The sequence below is a fragment of the Xenia sp. Carnegie-2017 genome, unplaced genomic scaffold (genome assembly GCF_021976095.1).
Source record: "Xenia sp. Carnegie-2017 unplaced genomic scaffold, XeniaSp_v1 HiC_scaffold_22, whole genome shotgun sequence".
NCBI lineage: Eukaryota > Metazoa > Cnidaria > Anthozoa > Malacalcyonacea > Xeniidae > Xenia > Xenia sp. Carnegie-2017.
In genome coordinates this window covers 11647479-11670030 of record NW_025813485.1, presented here as the reverse complement: position 1 = coordinate 11670030, position 22552 = coordinate 11647479, and the positions used below count along the sequence as shown (strand labels likewise).

General features: G+C 37.9%; 1 protein-coding gene and 1 long non-coding RNA gene across 2 annotated transcripts in view; one reads left to right on the top strand and one right to left on the bottom strand.

Moving 5' to 3' along the window:
- LOC124445354 (neurobeachin-like) overlaps positions 1-22552 on the bottom strand; it is a 57481-nt gene that overhangs the window by 18643 nt on the left and 16286 nt on the right. The window contains 12 exon segments of the mRNA XM_046996073.1: positions 10638-10681; positions 10684-10920; positions 11674-11842; positions 12654-13309; positions 14078-14336; positions 14853-15007; positions 15772-16106; positions 17222-18339; positions 19111-19235; positions 19781-19854; positions 20559-20721; positions 22081-22162. Of these exon segments, the coding sequence (XP_046852029.1) occupies positions 10638-10681; positions 10684-10920; positions 11674-11842; positions 12654-13309; positions 14078-14336; positions 14853-15007; positions 15772-16106; positions 17222-18339; positions 19111-19235; positions 19781-19854; positions 20559-20721; positions 22081-22162 (3417 nt within the window).
- LOC124445356 lies at positions 2452-3591 on the top strand. Its single transcript, XR_006948127.1, has 2 exons — positions 2452-3124; positions 3267-3591. It is a non-coding gene; the product is annotated as an uncharacterized LOC124445356 (long non-coding RNA).

Genomic DNA, 22552 nt, shown 5'->3' with positions numbered 1-22552 from the left:
TAAACGAGGCATTAAACAATGAATTAAAAGCCACTTTTGTCAAAAACTGTGGCCGGTTCGGCTGGCAAGATCCGTGGTATCTAAAACACGTAATGATTCATACCATCAGCATTAATTTGCGCGAAATTTTATTAAATTTAGAGTCAAACGCGTTGCTTAGAGAACGCGATGTCATTTCAAAACGGCGTGAGAAAATTCTAGTGTGCAAACCATACCATCAATTACTTCGTAATGAATTCTGCTGATTTTATCTCAAGCGCGTCGCACGACAAGGCGGAGTAATATTATAACGAAGTATTATGCTTTAATAAGACCAAGAAAAGCGATAGTATCGTATCGCATTTGTACGCAAAACTCGTTTGTTCTGTTCACTTCGTGCACAAATCCACGAAAGATGTTATCAAAGCTTTCCAAAAAATGGCGGGTACAGCTCAAGGTCGTGGAACGTATACCCCCTGTATTGGGTTAGTGACTTCGTTCAAATACTTTGTTTTCCATGCTTCGTCACAGGTTTCATTCAAATCGGAAGAGGATATCGCAAGGAGTGTTACACTGTTTACAAAAAAACACTTAGCAAAACAGTGGGGGTTGAATTTTCCAAAACGCACCGAAAGCTGCAGGGTGTCGTAAATGATCATTCCGTGCGACTTTTTGAAGACGAACGGTATAAAAATTTCACAAAATTGATGAAAAAGCTCGCCTGTTGAACGAGCACAACCCTTCTGTCACAAACAGACTGCTATTTTAATATCCTTAAGACGTTCAGGTCTCGAAAAATATTTACATCAATAATCAGGATTACTTTCATTTCGGCGCTCTTTTAAGCTGGCACCATATTTGAATAAGAATGAGACGACGCGTACTCAATTGACGGCCGCACGCCAATTCAGTCAAATAAACAGGGGAGAAATCGCACGTATCTATTATAAGTATAGAGATGAGATTGAACAGCAAGTTCAAAAGGCAAAGTAATAAGACACAAACAGTTCAATGCATAATTTGTAATCTACGCACTCGTAACATTGTTCATGATTGAGACAGATAAGCAAACATGTAGTTTGAAGTATAGCATACTACAAACTATATATAACGTGTATATATAATATATACGTAAAACATACAAGTTCGAGGTTCGGCGTTTGAATGGTACAAAAAACGACACGCAATATTCATTTACGCTATGTGCTACAAGCGGTCGTGAACACAGTTTAGAAGCCGAAATATGAAGTACGTCGAATTTAGTTGGAAATTTGGTCCGCGATACAACGACCGTAACTTTTACCTTTGCAAAGATGCGCTAATTTGAGCCCGAATACACACGCGCATGGGAAGACTGCATGTTGTTCCTAGATATCACGCAGTTGCGGTAAGATCATGGCAGACCCCAACAATTCACACAACAGTTTATCATTGAAAATTTAACTAGTGTGATTAATCGACTTACAACACGGACGTTAAAATTGCTTGTGCCCTTGTTAAATTTAACTGTAAACATAAAACAGCCAGTAATGTAACCGCAATATTTTCACTATTTGATATATAAGTATAAAATAGTAAAGCAGCTGGTAAAAAGGAGACGAATTAGCTGTTTCCTTATACATAAAAATGGCGAACATATAAAAATCGATCCAACAAAAATAATTGCAACTGCAATGGCGTTGGTCAAAATTTCTTTACATCCCGAAAGATTTTTACTTTCCTCCAAATCTTAGTGTATGAGTTAATTGACGTTCTAAATTTGTTCACACGGAGAAAAACATTACTTAAAGTACACTCGGTTAACATTGAAAGCTCATAAAACTGGCTCAAAGACCAGTGTTCTCTACGAAATCTCACGATGTTCAAAGAATTCAAAACAAGACCAATATAACCGTACAATTCAACCATTAAATTTATACACCAGCTCATACGTTACAAAGCCACAAAAACCATTTATATAAGAATTTCGTGCACGAATCTTCCAAATATTTTTCACTTACAATGGATAAGAACGAAACTTGAAAAATGAATATTTCAAGCACATGGTTTAAGATTTGGTATACGAGCCTCAAACGCTCATCTTAAACAAAGGTTAACTGAGATACATGTTGCAGTATTAACAGTCAAGTAGACATGAAAAAGGTCCAGAGCACATGCAAAATTGTCAACTAAAACAGCCTGCCCAGTGCCCATTTTTACATGCTCGCTTGAATTCAATGAGGGTACGAGGGAAATTCAATTATCAGCATGCAGTTACAGCAAGACAAAGCAAGACTAAGACTGACTGTCGCAAATTGCAATCCTTGTTTATGATATTTGCATAAAGTTTCGAGAAAACAAACGGATTGCCATAATCTCCAGTAAACATTCTAGAAAAACGAAGAGGCTTTATTAGCCTCGTTTGCTAATATTTGTCTAAAAAGCTGGAAAAATCATGTAGTTAGTTGTGTAAATAAACCACTTACTTAGACAGTCTTGTGTTCTATACTTCGACATGTACACTTAAAGCTCCTTGAAAATAGGCACAAAGTACAGGATGTGTTTGATAGCTACATCAAATGTGAAAAGAGTGTTGCGTCATTATTTTATAACAAAGCTGTTTTAATGTTTTTAATGTAGAGTAATAAAGTAAAGTAGTGAAACATTTCATGCATTTCTTATAATGGTAGCTGACAAAACCTCCCTCCAGGGCACTGCACCCAGCCATTGTACGTCGAATGTGAAATTTGCATATTTAAGTGCACGCGAGTCTAAAAGACGAGAAGTGTTGGTGTTATCAATCTTTCTTTGACGTCGTCTGTCTTTCATTGCAGAGCAGTAAGCATACCACTTTAAAGTGAGAAGAACGCTCTCGTTCTCGTTCTTAACCATTTAATGCTTCTTGTGCTAGAATCTCAACATATTCATATTTCTATTATTCTATAAGATAAAATGAGGAGCGCTTGCCTGCGCCTTTAAAAGCGACATAAAATTATTTAATCATAGTAACAGCTATTTTCAAGTAACTGTTCTACTACACGAGCAATGATCCCATTTTTAGCGGTCAGAAGTTGCTGCACTCAAAAAACAAACAGAAGTCTCACTCTGCTATGAATTTTGTGAGATGCATATTTTACAACGCATGTTATCAGTGGCGGGTTCTAGGGTAAGTCAAAATAAATTACTGCAGCACATTTTGGCATGTATTTACAATTCTTAAGGAGCTATATTTTTTTTGACTAACGCTGTAACGCAATTGCATGTTATTTTAACACAACGTAAAATCACTGGACGATTTGATTGTTCAGGTTGGTAAAGTCCTAAGGACAGTTGGTGTTTACTCTATCGCATAATTAAAACTTTTCTTGAACACATTAGGTATTTATAAACTATTCTAGTTATAGCAGTAACGGTTATACCTGACGTAATGCACATATGCTTTGAAATGACGTAATGCGCGTGCTTTCGAATGACGTAAGTACAGCAAGCGTAACCCACGTTCGTGCTTACACAATACAAAAGGAAAATGAAATTTGATAGTTTCAAGTAATTGATCAATTACCTAAAAATACTTCCTGACGCATGTAACAATTCAAGAGTCAATTTCATTTTTACAAGTCAGCACATTTTTATGCAAAAAATACCAATTGCAGACTTCATGTTAGCGGAACGTAACTTGGCAAGCATTGTAATGAAATTCGTAGGCAGAAGACGGCAGGCGTTTGTAATCATAAGTATGTAACGTATCTGATTTAAATTGACACAACATAAACGTTGCAGTAAAGTTGAGGGTTTGTAAACATCGCTTCAACTGTATGCCGTACAGAAAGAGATGTGTGAAGTTCACAGAAACTCTTCATTTTTATGTATAGACACTTTATTGTATACTCTCTGACAGAACAACGCGATATAACATGACGTTCTTTTTGGTCAGCGCTTCAATATGCTACAATATCCGTCAACATGCCATTAGCATGATTTGGGGTAATGAGTGTTTCTTTTGATTGAATTCAAAGTACAGCTTAATGTTGCAAACATAGTCTGTGCAACAACCTTGCAGATTCGTGATAGTTAATAAAATTGAAAATTTTGATCGTAAAAGTGATCATCAAAAACGACATTAAAAATGCCACGCAACATGCAGCACTTTTAATGTCCTTTTACCATTCAAGGCCATGCTCTCTCCCAGTCGACACCTTCCTTTTCTCTTACATACTGTCCATGCATTCTTTCCTATCTCCAACCTTCTGACATCTCGTTCACCTTCGTTACTTGGCAATCTTTAGGGTCTACTGTAGCAGAATATTAATCACTTTTCAATCTCCAAATTTTCCGAGGTTCTCACACCATACCAAGTGGTTTTCTTCTTTTCTTACACAGCTCTCGAACTGATCAAAACCCTTTCTCCCTTCTTTCTCGCTACATACACATTCTGGAAACATCGCTTCTTTGGTATAATTTATTATTCATTATCATAATCTTTCTCGACTTCCTATCTATTTCAATAAGGTCCTCTTTCGTCTATTTAATTATCCCAGCAACATAACTCATTGATTAAGAACAGAGCCCATTTACTGCTAGGATTTTCTTTTCTTCTTTTCTTAAACAGCTCTCACAACTGATCAAAACTCTTCCTCCCTTCTTTCTGGCTGCATACACACTCTGGAAATATCGTTTCTTGGGTGTATCTCATTATTCATTGTCATAATCTTTCTCGGCTTCCAATCAATTTCCATAAGTTCGTTTTTCGTCAATTAATCATCTCAGCAACATACCTCATTAATTAAGGACACAGCCATTTACTGCTTTGATTTCGTTATTACCAACTAGTTCACTTATTCACAATCAGTTTGAGCCTCTAATGCAACTACTATGCACGGTACAACTCTTTAATCTCCTTCTCTTCGTAGTTCTTACTCGGATTATTATTATTAAATTTTGACTTTATAAATATTATGGCACAAAAACAAACTTCGAATCATGACAATAATATATTTTTGCATGCTTAAATGAATACAAATGTATGTATGAATAATCGAAAGGGTCAATTGCAAATTCCCATAATTTGATTTGGATAATGGTTTATCGTCGTAAGAAAACAAAAAAAAATCAATACAATTTTCATTTTATTACTGCGATTGAAACGTTGCTTTTCCCCAGCTACGAAATGCTTGAATATGTATGAATGAAATTTTTAAAACAATAAATGCTCTTGAACGATATTTTTTCATACAAGTGTCGAGTGGTATCCGAGTATTTTTGGCATTGTTTCTACTTGGCATTACTGTGTTACAATATTTTCAATATCGAGTCACTTCAAATTCAAAACACTCACATTACATATGAATGATCATGAACTATTACAACGCCAGTGATATATTTAAGGGGTTGCAAATAGAGATCAGAACATGCATAGGTTCGCATGTTACGGCCCGTTGTTAGTTCCAAGAGTACATTCGAATGTAAACATACAGAAAAAATTCCTCTGAACATAGCATAAACCTTCAATCAAACTCCTTTTTACCTAGTAAAGTTAAAGCTAAGTTTTCCAAAACAGCAATTTTACTTAGGCTTTTTTAATCGAGAACGTTAGACAAACCCCTTTATAAGCGGCTGTTTCACAAAGAACTGGACTTCCAAAACCACAGGAAGTAATTGACGTTGAGCAGAAAGACTCGTTGTTTACAATGGAGTCATAAAAAGCAAATCGCTGTCTGAAAACAGAAGATCCTGTCCAAGCACAAATTAGATTCATTATTAATGACAATATCTCATGTGTTGAAGAGTTTTATCCAAAAGTGTTAAGTGCTACTTAAATATTGTTACCAAATTAAAACACTGCTTTGGCGATACTGTCATTGTGCTGTACAAGTGCTCTTGAAAATTTACACAACTATCCGTGTGAACTGGCCATGTGCAAAAACCTGGATTGGACTGTGGACTATGGACTGTTGGCTATGGACTGTGGACTATGGACTGGAGACTATTGACTGTAAAATAGTTTTATCATAAACCGAGAGAGTAGATCCTTGTTTATTAAGGGTGAACCAGGGGGGGATGAAAGTTAACAATTTAAATCGCAAAGCTTGGAAACAGTGCAAACTTCATATTGCTATGCAATGATCAAATGTCAAGTAAAAGTGGTGTTAATATATGCTCTCATATTCATCCGTCATTAGTAAATAACTCAAGTGTAAGTAATTAATGATTATTTTTGAGAGATACTTATGTGTAATCATGACAATATTTTTTACAGTTCCTAGTAGTTTTCCGTTATTGTAAGTCAACCATATTTCGCAAAGAAACAAATATAACCTATTAACTTTACGTATAATACCTTGTAAGAATAGAAGTAGTTAAACCATTGTAAAATAGACGTTAAACATTAAATGTAATCGTATAGTTACCTGTGCTATCTCTACTTGTTAGTGTATGTCAAACTATACTAAGCAACATCTGGCTACATCACAAAACCTAACAAGTTACAAAAGAAAAACGCCTGTGAAACGCCATGCAATCTGCACTGATTAAACAAAGGTGCTAATAGATAAACGAATATCAATCATTTCCTTTCATTCGACATGAAAGATGAGTAGTTTATAAGGCAGTATAGAGTAGTTTGCTAAAAGTGGCATAGCTGGCGCTTTGCGATTAAATAGTTAACTTTTACTCCTCTAGTTCACTCGTAACAAACAAGGATCTATTCCCGCGGTTTATGATAAAACTATTCTCCAGACAATAGTCAGTAGTCAGTGGTAAATAGTCAATAGTCACCAGTCCACAGTCCAGTTTTAGCACATGCCGTTTTTAATGAACTACGCTTATCCGGATTTCCACTTGCAAAAGCATTCGCGCGAATCGAATTGTCTTCGATCGATTTTCTTTTTGAAGTTGAACTAATCACGATGGAAATATAGATAAAAAACATTTTGCAGGCCAACTTTACGAGAGAAAAATGCATAAGCCTTGGCTTCCGGATCATCGCTAGGTCTACAAAATGACATGTAGACAAAACCTATCCGAAATAGGGCTATAGGGCACGCAAACATGCATTCACAACACACGAAGTGCGAAATGATTTTCAAAGCAGATGATATAAGTCAATATACTAGGCGTTCTTTCACAATACTCGCGCGCTCATTAATAAGCAAATGAAACGTGTCTTACAAACGTACTACGAAACTTAATCTCACGAAAATGAGACACTATTATTTAAATGCATTGGTGGCCTAAACCGCAATACAACAATGTTACGATTACTTTGAATTTGGAAGTGCAACAGAAGGAATGCGCGCTATTTGGTTTCGTTTCATTGCATACATAAATTTCTTTGTGTAAAGAATGTTCGACTAGACGGTTTACGTTAAAAATAACCACGGCAGGAAATTACTGCTCAAACACGTTTCTTCTAGACGTTCGTCATCGTGATTAAAATTCCTTTTGGTTGATGCATATTTCTATGGTATCATCAACTGTTTTTGTCATTCACGATGAGAGGAGTAATTGGATACCGACATATACCGTTTTGTGAAATTACCAACACAGCACAAGTTAAGTTTGAATCTATGCAGGTCGGCGGATGAAACAAGCAATATATTCGACCCAGGTCAAACTATCTTTTTATAACGTGTGAATGTCACAGTGCTCGCCACTCCTCCCGCCCTACCCCCCTACCCCCCTGTCCCCTTGTTTTCTATTTTGAAATCATTGTGTTAAATGTGATCTCCTTGTAAAAAGTTGTCTCATCAAGTGTTGGTATTTGTGAACAACATCAGTTACATCACGATATAATGATGATCTTTGAAAATTTTCACTTTTATTCTTCTCGAATTAGTTCGTCTTTTATCAAAAATTCCCGTGACCGCGGATTTAACTCGTGTTAATGCGAATTTGGATGCACCTGTTTGTCTTTGTAATCGTTTCGTACTCCGATATCATTTGAATGTTCTCAGGAACTCTAATGAGTAACGAGTCCATCGTTCTTTCCAAATTCAAACGAAGTGCTCTTGTGACTTCTTCATCAAAATATAAGCTTTACCCTACACATAAGTCGGCTCTTGATCCCTGATCGGCCAGGATAGCCAACGCAGATCATCTAATACGGCAAAGTGTTAACGGCTTTCCATGTGGAAGGAATGTATAACTCTGGAACAACCGTTACAGCGCTTCACAATACGCACCTTCCTAACAAGCACCTTCCTAACAAGCACCTTCCTAACAAGCACATTCCTCGCGATTCTTTGATATCCTCAAAAGCACCAAACTCCCTCATGAGGATTCGCATAATGGCAGTCATCGATTATGGCAGGAATAGAAAATGGCAGTCATCGATAATGGCAGAAATAGAAAATGGCAGACATCGATAATGGCAGAAATAGAAAATGGCAGACATCGATAATGGCAGAAATAGAAAATGGCAGACATCGATAATGGCAGAAATAGAAAATGGCAGATCATCGATAATGGCAGAAATAGAAATCATCATCAGAAATAGAAGATAAATGGCAAACAGAAATCAAAATCATGATCATCGATAAACAGAAAATGAGAAATAAAATCATCGATAATGGCAGACATCGATAATGGCAGAAATCATCATAGAAAATAGTCAGATAAAGACATCAAATGGCAGATATAATCAATAATGACAGAAATAGAAAATGGCAGACATCGATAACTGTGTTTTGTTTTTTTAAAGCAAGTCGTATTTGGGTAATTGGATAATCATCTTTTTTTGAATCTGGCAACAGATTTTTGTCGAACTCTTCATCCAGCTGCAGAGACCTTTTGGTAAAATTCTAGCACATCCTGTTTGCTAGCTTAGATAAGTTCTATCCATTGCGAATTTCGTTGTTTGATTTCTATAAGTTATTAATGCACCATTTAGACATAGTGTTCACTTTCTTCCTTTGTAAATAAATCTTCGGATTCATCCACAATTTCACAAAGTTCTTCAGAAGTTGCATTTGCTCAGAAAATATTGAACTCGTCACCTGTGGAAGTTGCCAATTTCGAATATTTATCTAACTGGCCTCGTTTCAGTGAGGCCTTCTCTGCTTACAACAGTCATGCAACAACACAAAACATTGTGCTAGTTTTTTATAGTTGTCAATCAATTTGAACTTGTGTACCAGATTTTCTCTTTCTCTCGCTTTCCAGCCTCTTGCTGTGGAATTACTTTGCCCGAGAATGGGCTTCCACTAGAATTAACATTTCTCCATTACCTCACAAAAAACTGTCCGATTGAGTCCTGTCATCACTGCCATAACCATTCTAAATAAGAGCTAAGGTAAAGAAATCACCAAGATAGAACACATTCATGATTTCCTCAATATCATTTACGAGGTTTTTCTCAGGTGGACGAGACTTGGCAAAAGCCAGTCCCTTGAATGCACCACTCTTAAAAGCAATCGACAGCAGGGCTCATCATGAAATGTATCATCAAAGACATCTTGCTTGATTTGCTTTAAGATATCCTGAAACTTTGCCAGATTTCGCAGCACAAAAAACTGACTGTGGCTACCATGTTATGTTTGAAAATACTTTCATAGCTTTTCGTCCAAAAGAACTACGATGACGCTTTTTTTATTGTCACATCAGCGTAAAAAAAAACCTTGGCTACCTTGGGCCCTACCAGGCAGCTTAACACAAGTACCATCCTGTGCAATCAATTGCTTTTGTTTTTCTTTCACAAAGTCGAAGCGTGACTGTTCATTGAAAAAAAAGCTTTATGAAAAAGTAGGGTTACAACTTCTTGATCTTGCTGAGCCAGTTAAATCCCATCGTGATCTTGTTTGCGCGATCTTAGCTGAAGAAATTCTTGCTTCGTATCTCGTTTTAATACAACAGAGTGCAATCTTCATCATACTATCGCCTTACACAAATGCTTCTGTCAACTAAAGCAGGTCAAATATAACATTCATTCAACAATTGCAATCGTTGATACCCTTGCTGAGCGTTTCGTGGGCCAAAACAATATCCACTCGGGTCCGTTTTCTCTCATTGACTCTTCCGTTTTAACTCGTTGCAGTGGCCACTTTGTGTTGTAAATGCTGAGCCCGCAAACTTTATACTCACAAACCCCCATGTTTGGTTTGTATTGTTCTTAAGTAAACTGCATACAAACAGTCACATTCATTGTGTATTACAGAAAACAAAAATTGTTTCCAAAGGAAGCTCAAAATCAGAATTCTAAATTTTCAACACGGTTGTCGGCGTATAAGCAACATCAGCACTTAATGCAAAGCACTTATAATAGTATATCTAGTGAGGAGCTCTCTTTTGTGTGGTATTTAGATTAAACACACCGATACAATGGTTTATTCCATGGTGTATACCATGGAACATTGGTGTATACCATGGTGTACATCATGGTGTATTCCATGATATGTAATATAGTGTATTTCAAGGTGTGTACCATGGTGTATATCATGGTGTATTCCATAGTGTGTACCATGGTGCATTTCATGGTGTATACCAACGGTGTAATCTTGACCTTCACGAAGAGGCTTATAAAAACCTACTTAAGCTATCGAGCTTAAATAAAGTTTACTATTACTATCTATAAGTTACCTACAGCAATATAGTCACTAGGAACAACTAAACGCTCTTGTTTCTGCTGAGGGCAGCTAGGTGCACAAAAATAATTACTTCGCTACGGTCCAAATCACATCACTAACCTTAGGATCCAGCTTCATATTAGCGGAGTTATTCTCGTCGAGTGAAAATACACAGCGTTCGTAGTGATGGCAAGTGTCCCAGCAACGGCGATGCATGGAGAAATGCTCTTGCATGCTACCGTGAAGACGACTTGATCGCGAGGGTTGAAGTCCTTGCGATCCATGTCGATCATAGTGGTGTCTGCAGCATCATCTTCATCGGAAGTATTCGGTGTTTCCTCGGAAGATATATTCACCTTGGGGGGCAAAGCTTGTTCCGCGCTTGACGTCGAGTGATATGTTTCTAAACGACAGCATGAAATATTTACATTACGTTTATCGAGCAGCCATGTTGATTGACAAAGATTGTATTCCTCTATTTTGTCGCTTCTATTTCTGAATGCTTTGCTCGATTTAAATTTTCCAAATTGAAAAGCAAATGCTGCAGTTATTATATGAAAATGAACCAGGATTAAATCTACCGCCCTCTTAAAAATCCCAGAGAGAAACCGCATTTCATGCTTAAGATCGAAAGCACTCAAGGATTTGGCATTGAGTGCGCATGCCCGTGGAGAAGGATTCATTCCTGGGGAAATAAAGGAATTTTAATTCAGAGTTGTGGAGCTAATGATCGCAGGTTGACTATTCTACTGAATACACCATGCAAACTTGACATGGCCGTTAGTCTTGTAAGCTAGAATCCTTACTCAATGATACAAAAACTGGATAAGAGAAGTTCGACAAATGCAAGCAGAAAAAAGATGTATGGCTATACGTGCAAATTTATTTACTAGTTTTGGTCAGACGATCAGACTCTCCCACCAGCTTCATATAGTGGCTAAGTCCAAAACAGGGGGGGGAGTTTTAAGCTCATCTAGCCGAATCTGGTAAAAAAACTCAAATGTTTCTTCACACTGGTGACACGAGCAAGTTTTCGAACAAAAATTGAGCAATTGCAGCCGGAAATTCGACCTTGTTACTAATTCACTCCACTTTCATAAACGGACTGTCAAATGACAACATAAATTATTAGAGACAATATTGTCATGTTACCGACCTAATGCCTCGAGCAACGTTGCCTCGGGATGAGATGAGCCATGAGGATTGTGAACAAGACGCATGCGCCTTCCGAGATCATCCTGCCAATTATCTAACCGTTTGTATTTCATAGCAGGTTGCCCTTCTTCTTTCCAAGCACCGTGTTCGCTGATTATGATGTCCATTATCTACATAAAACCAAAAAAATATTTATGAAAATGGAGCACAACACTCACTACGCTTCAGCTGTTGTCATGCTCTCAGATATTTACCAGTCGATATTTGAAAGGAAAAAACACCTCGCAACGAGAAAGTCCCCCCTTCCCCCCGGATAAATATTTTTACAAACTCTAAATATAAATACGTCTCAAATAATCAAACACAGTATTATAATTAGGTTTATAGTAATTTGCTAACTGCCAAGTGAAGAATGAGGTCACTCGTGCTTCAAATCAGGACGTATCGTTCCTTGAACTCAAAATTATACCCAATTTCAAAATTAGCATTGCATAGTAGTGTAATATAAGCTTCACTGGATGTTCATCAACATTATTTGTTGGCAACCGTCATCGTGTTAAGCAGTTTGACGATTGGCCAGATTATTGCATCAAAACAGGCCAATAGCAATTGGCATTTTAGAGTCTGATTGGGATTCATTCATTTAACATTTATAATAATCTATTTAAGTGGGAACTTTTTTGTGAGGTGTTTACTATGATTTGAGAGCAATTTTGAAAAAAAACTTGAAGAAGTGGTTTCTCAATGACTGATAACATTTTGGGCGTTAGACTCGCGAACTACGTTTAAGTAGTTGAAAATAGACTTCAAATACGTAGGAATAGAATGAAGATGACATAGAACAAGTTACTTTTAGCGGATTTACCCTCAAATTACCCGCGAGAGCCAAGAGTTGACATGGCAAAAGTTTTACCATTCAATCAAAAAAGAGAACTTGAGTTTTATCATTGCACAAACACGATGCAATTTTCCTTATTATACCTTTTGAAATTGTCTTCTTGCTGTGCTTCCATCCTTGTCACGAGTAGCGCTCGTGATATGATCGTGAATAGCGCCCTTGTGCACGAAGGTGTCGCTCGCCAAGTCTGATGCACTTTGAAAGTAATCGTGTTTCTGATAATTACTTTCTTTTAGCTTTTGAAGAATGAACAGAGCTTCACTTGTCGTCATCACCAACCTCTCGCGCGTTGCGTGCGATACCATTCGGCCCTCGTTGATCAAATCCATGAAAGCAGAGCCGGCGTGTCTCTGCAAGGAGTTCTGCCATTCTTGAGAGCAGAGCAACATAACGAGTTCGACGACAGATTCCGATTTCAGACTAGACAAGCCTTCCATAAGCAATTCCTGGTTGTGACTGCCAACTAGCACCTTGGACAAGAACGAGCAAAAATCCAACAGGATTTCGCGAAGCAAAAAGCCCGATGTACCAAAAGTAAGTTCAAGTTTTTCAGTAAGACTCATCCTGCTAGATAGGCGACTAGTAAACATTGGGTCGTTTGGTTCTTTGTCCATGTTATTAAGATCTATGTGCTCCAATTCGCCGTCCTTGGGAGCAACAACGCCGTCTCCTTTGGCGATATCAGATGTACTACGGTTAGAACGAACAAGTCCCAGACTCACGGCCGTGTTGCGCCGTCCTAAATCAAATAAAAACATAATAAAATGGTGTGACCCATCCCTCGCTATTGAAATAGATATAAAAGTACCACAAAAAGTCATCGTAAGCAAAATATAAGCACGCAGTAACTTGCACCTTTGAAATGCGTGAAATACGAAATGAATTATAAATACTAAACGAGATACACGTTACGACATCCCGATCCGACTCTGGAACAATTCCCTCACGTGAAAAATCGACTAACATCCAATAAATTTGATCTTGGATAAACTCAACTTAATTTTTTTTTTTATGATCTCGTGAGCGGGCAATGTATTTGAGAGCGATAATGCATTTTCACTAAGAGTAGATTAGTGCAAAATTTGGCAATTTTTTTAGCATTGTTTGCACTTCATTTTGATGTAGCGACGATAATTTTGTGATCATGCGACGTTTTTGAAAAAGGAGGTAAGCCCAAAATGTTGAATTCTGTTATATTTAATCAAGACTGGACTGAATCCAGGCAACAATTATTTTTCTGAAGTGAACGATATAAACCGGGGAGTATCATGACACGTTGGTACATGTAGATCATCCAGGTTGGTGGAGTCCGGAGAAGAACTGTCAGTGTTGACGTTTACTGACCTTTCGACAACTTAATAGAAGTCATTTTCAGAGTCATTTTTATTGTTCACATTCATCCTGACTCTGAAGATGACTACCGCTACTGCTGTCGAAACGTCGGTCACCATCAACACCAACAATTATTTTTCTATTAGAAATTACTGCTGCTGAAGTTGCATAATACCGTCACTGGGCAACGATTCTCCATTGGTCTTTGGATTACTTGCAGAATTGCTCCTCTCTTCCTCGAGAATGTCTCGGTATTTAGAGACAGTAAGAACAGCGACAAAATATACGACGGTTATCGCCAAGAATTGCGATTGTCGAGTGTCTTCAAATTCGCGATACACGGCCGCTCGTAATCGATGAACATCCATGTCTTGTAACAGTTTATCGGGATCAGTGATTGTCGTCAAATAACCAGGCATATTACGAACGGAATTCTAAAAGTCGTGAGCACATACATACTTCAAGTCATGAACACATACATACGAGTTGGCCGAGACGGTCTGGGTCGACGCCGTCGTCGTCGTATTTCATGTAAAGTGCGATTTAGATTTTAAGAGAAAAGACTTGTGTTTCCGAAAAAATTTCATTTTTCATGCTATTTTATTGAGTCACTTACGTTCATTGTCGGTTTAATATGACGCCAAATATTCTTCAATTTTCATCATTCTCGTGTTACAAGGGCCCCCAAAACACCCTAAGCTTGGACACCCCCGCTTCGTGAAATATGTACGCAAATTGGGCGAAAAAATCAGTTCGTCTAAAACTGTGGGTTTTTCTAAAATTTTCAGAAACTAAAGAAGTCGTTCCCAGAACGTTTTCCTGATTCTTTCTTATTTACAGTTTGAGCAATTGAATTCAATCATGTGATCATAGACAGCCAACTGAACGAACAAAACTCGTAGCAAAAGAACGGTTCCCAAATTTATTCTTCCGAAAAAGTTGCATAATACCTCGTCGGTAGGTGGCTGAGTTGAAGCAATGATGGCTCTAATCGCTTCCTCCGTGTCTTTGAGGGATGTAAAATTCAGCTTTTTCTTATCGATGGCCACGTATCGATGTTGCTTGCGACGGCACACAAAGCGATTTCTTGCTGCGCAGCAAAGAGCTGAAAGTTGATGAAACAAAAGAATGCTCATTGCCAGACCTCGAACGAAACAATTGGCAATCGGCTTTCAGTCATCAGATATTGTGACTGTTCAATCGTACGCAATGGATTTAAAATATCGATTAAGTAAGGATGTTTTGAGAAAATCTAAGCAATCAGACGAAGAATCCCCCAAAACCCTTGAAGTGAATATGCTTAAATATCTGGTTTCTATTTGGTCCATAAAGAGACGAATGTTTTATTACGGAATTTATAAAGTTGCTGGGATTTAAAGGCGAACAGCAACACCCAACAAAACACGATTATCTCGTTGGTGCCGTAATGAAAATGGTACTGTAGACAACGGCATGTTAAATGCATATGTACATTGCTATTTTAATATACATACACAGGCATGGATTTTGGGTGGGAGTGTGGAGGGGTGCGCACCCCTACTAGTCTTCGCCAGAGGGGTGCAAAAAGTGTGCCAATTTCCCTACAAAATACTAATATATAAAAACAATCAAGCAAAAGCAATTGTGATTTGTGTTTGATGGGGCACACTTTCATTAATCTCACAATAAAAACAAAAAGGCGACAGAATTTAACAAAAAGTCTGACATGCAACAACAAAAAGTAGCCACCGAAATCAACTCCTAACTGGAGAACCATCCCCCTAAAACACATTTGAACGTATCTAAGAAACCTTGTGTCAAGTATCACTGTGAAAACATCGCGTAAAGAGAACATGTCTTCAACGATAGGATGAACGTTTTTCGACTTACCCAATCGAGTACATTGTCTCAAAAATCCGCCACCTGCCAAATTCCTGTTCGCTTCAACGCCAGAGAAGCTAAAATTGCTCGTGTAAACGACTGTGTCGACAAGACTCATGACGCGATTCAAAAACGAGAAAGCGGTTTCCAATTGCATCCCGCCGCAAGGCTGAATTACGTCTTGGGAGAAATCCGGTGACGTGGCAGAGGAAAGCAACGGCAAAAGATCACCACAGCAAAATATCATGCTGTCTGACAGCACGGAGATAAGGAACGACAAATTAGAGATATACACAAAGTTGTCCTTTGCATTGACGAAGTCCGAGACAGTTTTCCGAGTGTGGCTAGTGTAACGATATAAAAATAGTTTCGTGAGATGTGTACACGAAAATTGTCATCAAGATATACTCAGTCGGAAGACAGGCAATTAGTCTTGCATATCCCTCAACAATCCTTACAATACACCAGCACTTCACCCAGTAGCCATTAAATTCAAAATGGACGTAAAGACAATATTTATTTGCCAACTAAGTTCTTTACAAAATAACGCAGGTAATCAATTGGCAAATAAAATTCGTCAAGCATTAGCATTGTCTGACGTATGCGCTGATTGGTCTATATAGCTGTGTTTGCATTAGCTTGTGCAAACCGATTTGAGCTCAACCAATCAAAGAAAATTTGCAAATCAATCATGAATACATGTTAGAGGAAATATCAAAACGTTTGTTTTAAAATTGCATGATAATTTATAAAAGAAATAAAAGATGTTTTTTGTGTTTGCACTGGCTTATGCAAACCTCGGAGACGTTTGTGAGAACTCTCGAGCAGGTGCAACACTCGATCTTCGGTCTCGTGCCAACACTGATCAGCTCTCGAATTCTCCAAAGGACTCCTCGGTTTGCATAAGCCTGTGCAAACACAGTAAACATTATTCTTAAAGAGGGTATAAATCGAAATTTACAAGACAGTTTTCTTGAATTGAACATTTGAAATGACTCGATCACTTCATGAATAGATTTGTATCATGTCATTTCTTTCTTGAGAAATTTAACTTCATGAAGCAAAAACTTCGTTGTGACGTCACATTGCATAGTAACATTTCAAAGACCATTAATTTTTGCATCGTAAAAACATTTGATACGCATGTACAACATTTTAATAAATACGTCAAAATTAGATACTTCACAACATATTGTCGACAAAAATTACTATTTTGAATATCTTAATTATGCAATGTGATGTCACCGTGATGTTTTTGGATAGTATATAAAGTTGAATATCTCAAGAAAGACATGAAATAAAATAATTTCTACTTAAGAAGTCATTAAGTCAATTTAAATGTTCTTCGCAATGCAAACGTTAATATGTGTGGTAAAATTTGGTTTCATTAGCACATTAAATAAATAATTGCTACATGAAAATACTTGCCCGAACACCAAATCCTTCTACATCTCCTTACCTTCGCCAAACCTGAAGATCAGACTCGATGGCAAAAAGGACATCGGCCAACAGACGTTGATGAATTGGTGACCACAGAAATTCTGGTATAAGAGGCCTGGCTTCATGTGGACTACTAGGGGTGGTAGGGGATGCAGTTGGCAGGTCACCATTCCCCTCCTTTTTTTTCTCGTCATTTCTTACCGCCTTGCTGATGTCGATAGAATGTGCTTTACTAGTGTCTGATAAATCGTCCGGTTCGTTTGCCTCACTATCTGCACCATCTTGCTCTTCATTAGGAACAGTGGTAACGTTATTTTCCTTGGATCTATCTTTCACAGTCACGTCGTTATTTTCCCCTGAATTCAACGTTTCTTTGCTCGACTCCTCTTTCTTAACATGATTGTTCTCGCTATCATCGTGGACAGCTTCTTCTGCTTTAACCTCGGTCACTGGGCTACGAAGATTATTGCCTTTCTTGTCGCCTTCCTTGCCACTATCCCCAACCTCTTGGCCCGAGTCCGAAAGAACAGTAGAAGCATCATCTTCTACCTTCTCCTCAACAGTGCTCGACTTATTTACCTGAGAGCTTTCCTGGGTGCTTCCAGTTTCGTCACGTGCTGCTTCCTCGTCAACAGGTTGAGCTTTTTCATTGGGTAACTTATCAGAGGAGCCATTGTCATTTGGATTAGCCGTTTCGTCTCGTTTCGCTTGGCTCTTACTCCCGTCGCTTGTTTCTTCTTTCTGTACAACGTTCGCAGCTTGGACAGTATCTGTTGTACTTGTGACATCATTATTGGAATTCTTTGATGACGTATCTCCAATATTTTTTCCAGCCAATGGATAGACACGGTTCACATCATCAACACGAGCCTCGCTCTCTTTCGATGACTGGATTATGGAATAAAAGAAATTCTTGCGGTAATCTTTGTTTCTTTCGGATTCAGCAGTCTTCCCCGTCACCTGATTATCGCCTGTGGCTAAACGCAACACATTTATTTCGTTTGGGTTATCGACATCAGAGTTTGAAGAGTCTTTCTTCAAAGGAGTGGCATCTTCACCCGTTGCTCCCTTGTGTTGAACAGCACGAGTGTTTTGTACGACATTTGTCCACTTCCCAGCAAGACCACGTTTAAATATCTAGGTACAAGAGCAAAATGAGCATGTCTAGATGATAAGCAAGATCATCTTTGAACAGCTAGTGATAAAAAGGATGTATATGAGCATGTTTAGATTACACGCAGAATCATCTTTGAATACCTAACAGGGCCGTCCAAAGACTGATAACTGGAGCTCATATCCATATATGTAGGACATATCGTATTTAAGTTTCTTTGAAATACATTGTTTTCTACGGATTATGACATGCATGTATGAATATTATCCCCCCCTTATCGATCTCCATACGGTCTTGTCTATTGATATCGTGTTTGATACAGTGGCGTAGCCAGCAAGCAAGTTTTGCTCCTGCTATGTTAATTACAAAGCATCATCATGGATATTTTTTTTAGAAATCGATCCTTTTTGCGATATATGGGAGGTATGAGCATAGATGATGTTTGAATGTGTAAGATAAGAAGGATATGAGCATGTTTAGATGATACGCAAGATCATGTTTGAATATCTAGGGATAAGAAGGATATCAGCATGCTTAGATGATGCGCAAAATTTGGTTTGAATGTCTAGGGATAGAAAGGATATTAGCATGTTTAGATGATATGCAAGATCATACTTGAATACCAAGTGATAAATAGGATATGGGCACGTTTATATGATACAACAAGTACGGAGATGAGAAAAAACGTTAAAACATGAACGGCTTGTATTGACTAAGTTCAAACTTGTTTCGTGATTTGAAAAAAAGAGCAATTTTATCTCGTTGTGATCTTAAAAACAAATATTAAATACAACCTGTCCATGAAGGATTGCCAATGTATCAACAAATATCCTCCAGCCTTCGGGTTCGTGCTTTAGAGCGTGATGAAGAAGTAATCGTATGAGGGAAAAAACTGAGTTAGTCATTGTGTCGTTGTCCACTACAAGAAAAGTTGAAAGAGACACCTCAAGCATTCAGTCAACTCTGTATTACGAAGAACCTGGGGGATTCCCATGTGACCGCTTAATAAAGGATGAATGTTTAATACAGGTCTGGTAGAAAATGTCAAAGCTTTAAAATGGCGAAAAACATTCATATAACTGTTCAAAAATAAAGACTTTGGAAAGTTCCCTAAAAAGATTTAATCATATATATTGTATTATGTGCTGTTGTTATTTTACCCTACCGTTTAATACAGTTTCAAGACATTGAAAATTAAGTTTGGAACCTTAGAAAAGGTAAGCACGTCCGCTCAATAGAGGTGGCCGTTCAATAAAAGTCACATAAATACTATTTATATTATGAAATTTTTGGAACATAGCCATATTAACACTTAACGCAGGGAGACTCCTTATAACGATGCATCTTAATACAGGTTCAACAGTGTATATTCTAGGTAACAACCACCAACACTTTTAGTAGTTTAAATTATTTTTTATCATTACCGACTCCACGGCATTTTAGCCATCAAGAGCATGCGTTCACCTGTAGAGAATTCCGGTTCTAAGACCGCCAAGGATAGCAGGAAATCTTGCCAACAAGAAATTTGTAGGAAATACCTGCAATAAGATAAGGAATGCTACATTTCTAGTAATATTATTCGGAAGATTAAATGCAGCATAATTTTGAATATTAATAATAAAAATATTAATATTATAATAAATTACATTTAGTAGCATAATTTAAAACTGAAAACGCAGTGATTTCATATGATATTTTATGAGAATTTGAATACGCGACTGCAAAAACAAAAATCATTATCACAATAGAGCTTTTCCCACAAAAATAGCATCCAGTGAAAATACTCTATTCGTTATTTATTACTATTATAAGGGAAGCGTCACTTTCGTAAAAATGGCGCGTTTTGTTTGGCTCAGAAACATTTTTGACAATCGATTATTTTTTACAAACAGATGTTTTCATTAAATTGTTTGCAAACTAACACAAACGTCGAAAATTTTGGGAAAGAGTAAGAAAATTAAGTGGGTAACACAAACAAGTCGTAAGAAAGTGAAATCTGAGTTCACGGTCACTTTCCCCATTTATCATTGAACAACAGACCCGAAAATATGTAATTTCTTGTACAACGTAATTCCCAAGATAAATGGCGACAATAGCCTAGGTAATTCTGAAGAACTGCTAAAACATAATCGTTGAATTAACCAAATGACGCTGTGAATCTCAACGTTTCAATTCATCAGCAACGTTAGTTTGCGAGTTTGATGATCTTGACATCTAAACAAATCCATTGACATCCATTTACCTGCAATTGTTTTGGTTATGGTTTAATAGAAGCATCAGGTCCGACAGAAAAACCCTTTTAATGTTAATCTTGTGGTGTTTATTATCTTCATCTTTCGTCGCACTCTCCCCGCAATGTCTTTTGTCTTTGTCAAGAATAAGTTCGATCATGACAGGAATAAAACCTAAAGTAACGAATAACACGCGCTAAGAGTAACATAGACCTTAAATTATCGTTACAAGTATGAATAGATAATGATCGTCCAAGTTGCTTGAGTCCTGGGATGGACTGTTAATGTTGTTGTCTGTTGTCGTTGCCTTCGCCGTAGTCGCCACCACTACCGTCGCTCTGGTCCTCATCGTCTTCATCGTCGTCGTCGTAATTGATGGTGACGTTGGTGGTGTTGGTGTTTGAACGTTGGTGGTTGAACGTTGATGGTGGTTTTGGTGGTTGAACGTTGATGGTAGTGTTGGTGGTTGAACGTTGATGGTGGTTTTGGTGTTTGAACGTTGATGGTGGTGTTGGTGGTTGAACGTTGATGGTGGTGTTGGTGGTTGAACGTTGATGGTAGTGTTGGTGGTTGAACGTTGATGGTGGTGTTGGTGGTTGAACGTTGATGGTGGTTTTGGTGGTTGAACGTTGATGGTGGTGTTGGTGGTTGAACGTTGATGGTGGTGTTGGTGGTTGCACGTTGATGGTAGTGTTGGTGGTTGAACGTTGATGGTGGTGTTGGTGGTTGAACGTTGATGGTAATGTTGGTGGTTGAACGTTGATGGTAGTGTTGGTGGTTGAACGTTGATGGTAGTGTTGGTGGTTGAACGTTGATGGTAGTGTTGGTGGTTGAACGTTGATGGTAGTGTTGGTGGTTGAACGTTGATGGTAGTGTTGGTGGTTGAACGTTGATGGTGGTGTTGATGGTTGGTGTTAGTATTGCTTTGATGACAACCACTAAGGATGTCAAAATGTCATTGGACACCACCACCAACAGTTCTTCTCAGGACTGAGCTAACATGAACGATCTACATACATATTCTCTAAATCTCAAACGTTGCATGCAAGGTCGTAGTGAGCGAAACAGCAGTGTTGTGGTATGATACAGACTCGCACGGTACGTTTGGATTCGAATAGTGAAAACCCAAAACGTAATTTGGATATGAATTTTATACATGATACAAATTTGAAACTCCCTAAGTTTTCTGTATTGAGAGCTATGTCTCAGGGAGCATCCCCTTCCAATAGGTGAATCATAAAAACAGTCCCAAAACTAAAGTTGTAGTGTACGGTTTTCCGAATGGGTTTCAAAAAGGTTTAAAGTTTGCAGATAAAGGCAAGAAATTGGACAGCTGTGACCAAGAATCTTGGTTCTTTCTCTGTAATTTTTCTCAAGATTAAAAGAAAAGAAGTCTTCGCAAAACGTAAATGGTTTAAAAAAGCGAAAGCGGATTGTTGAGCATTAACAAACGCCGTAGAAATTTACAAAAAAATCCCACGCACTGTTTCGTCATCCACAAATAGCCCCAAGAACAACGATTCGAGCGGTTACCTGGATTTGTAAGCATGTATGTAGAGTCTGGATCTGGATGGCGATCAAAACGAATTTGCTTGTACACTCGTCCAGTCAAAACCTGAATAAAACAAACGAACAACTGGAAACTGCCTGATGCAACATTTGACATAAAATTAGCATCGTGCAAAGAAAATAAAGTTAATTAAAGCACATCCACTTCTAGATGCAAGAAAATGTTCTCACAAAAACCCTCAAATAGTTGACTACCAAAATAAGAGGTCGTTCATAAATTTAACGCCATCGGTTAAGACTGTTATATAAATAAACATGAATTTTAATGCACTGCTTCGGCAACTATCCTCATATGACAATATGCTAAGATTTAGCAAGGAGTAGGATTTTTATGTTAGTACAAACATGTATCTATTACAGCCACGAGAGCGGTTAAAAAAGCCTCGAAAAAAGCCCCTTGAAATAAGGGGGGGGGGGCGTAAGATTGATGATTGGG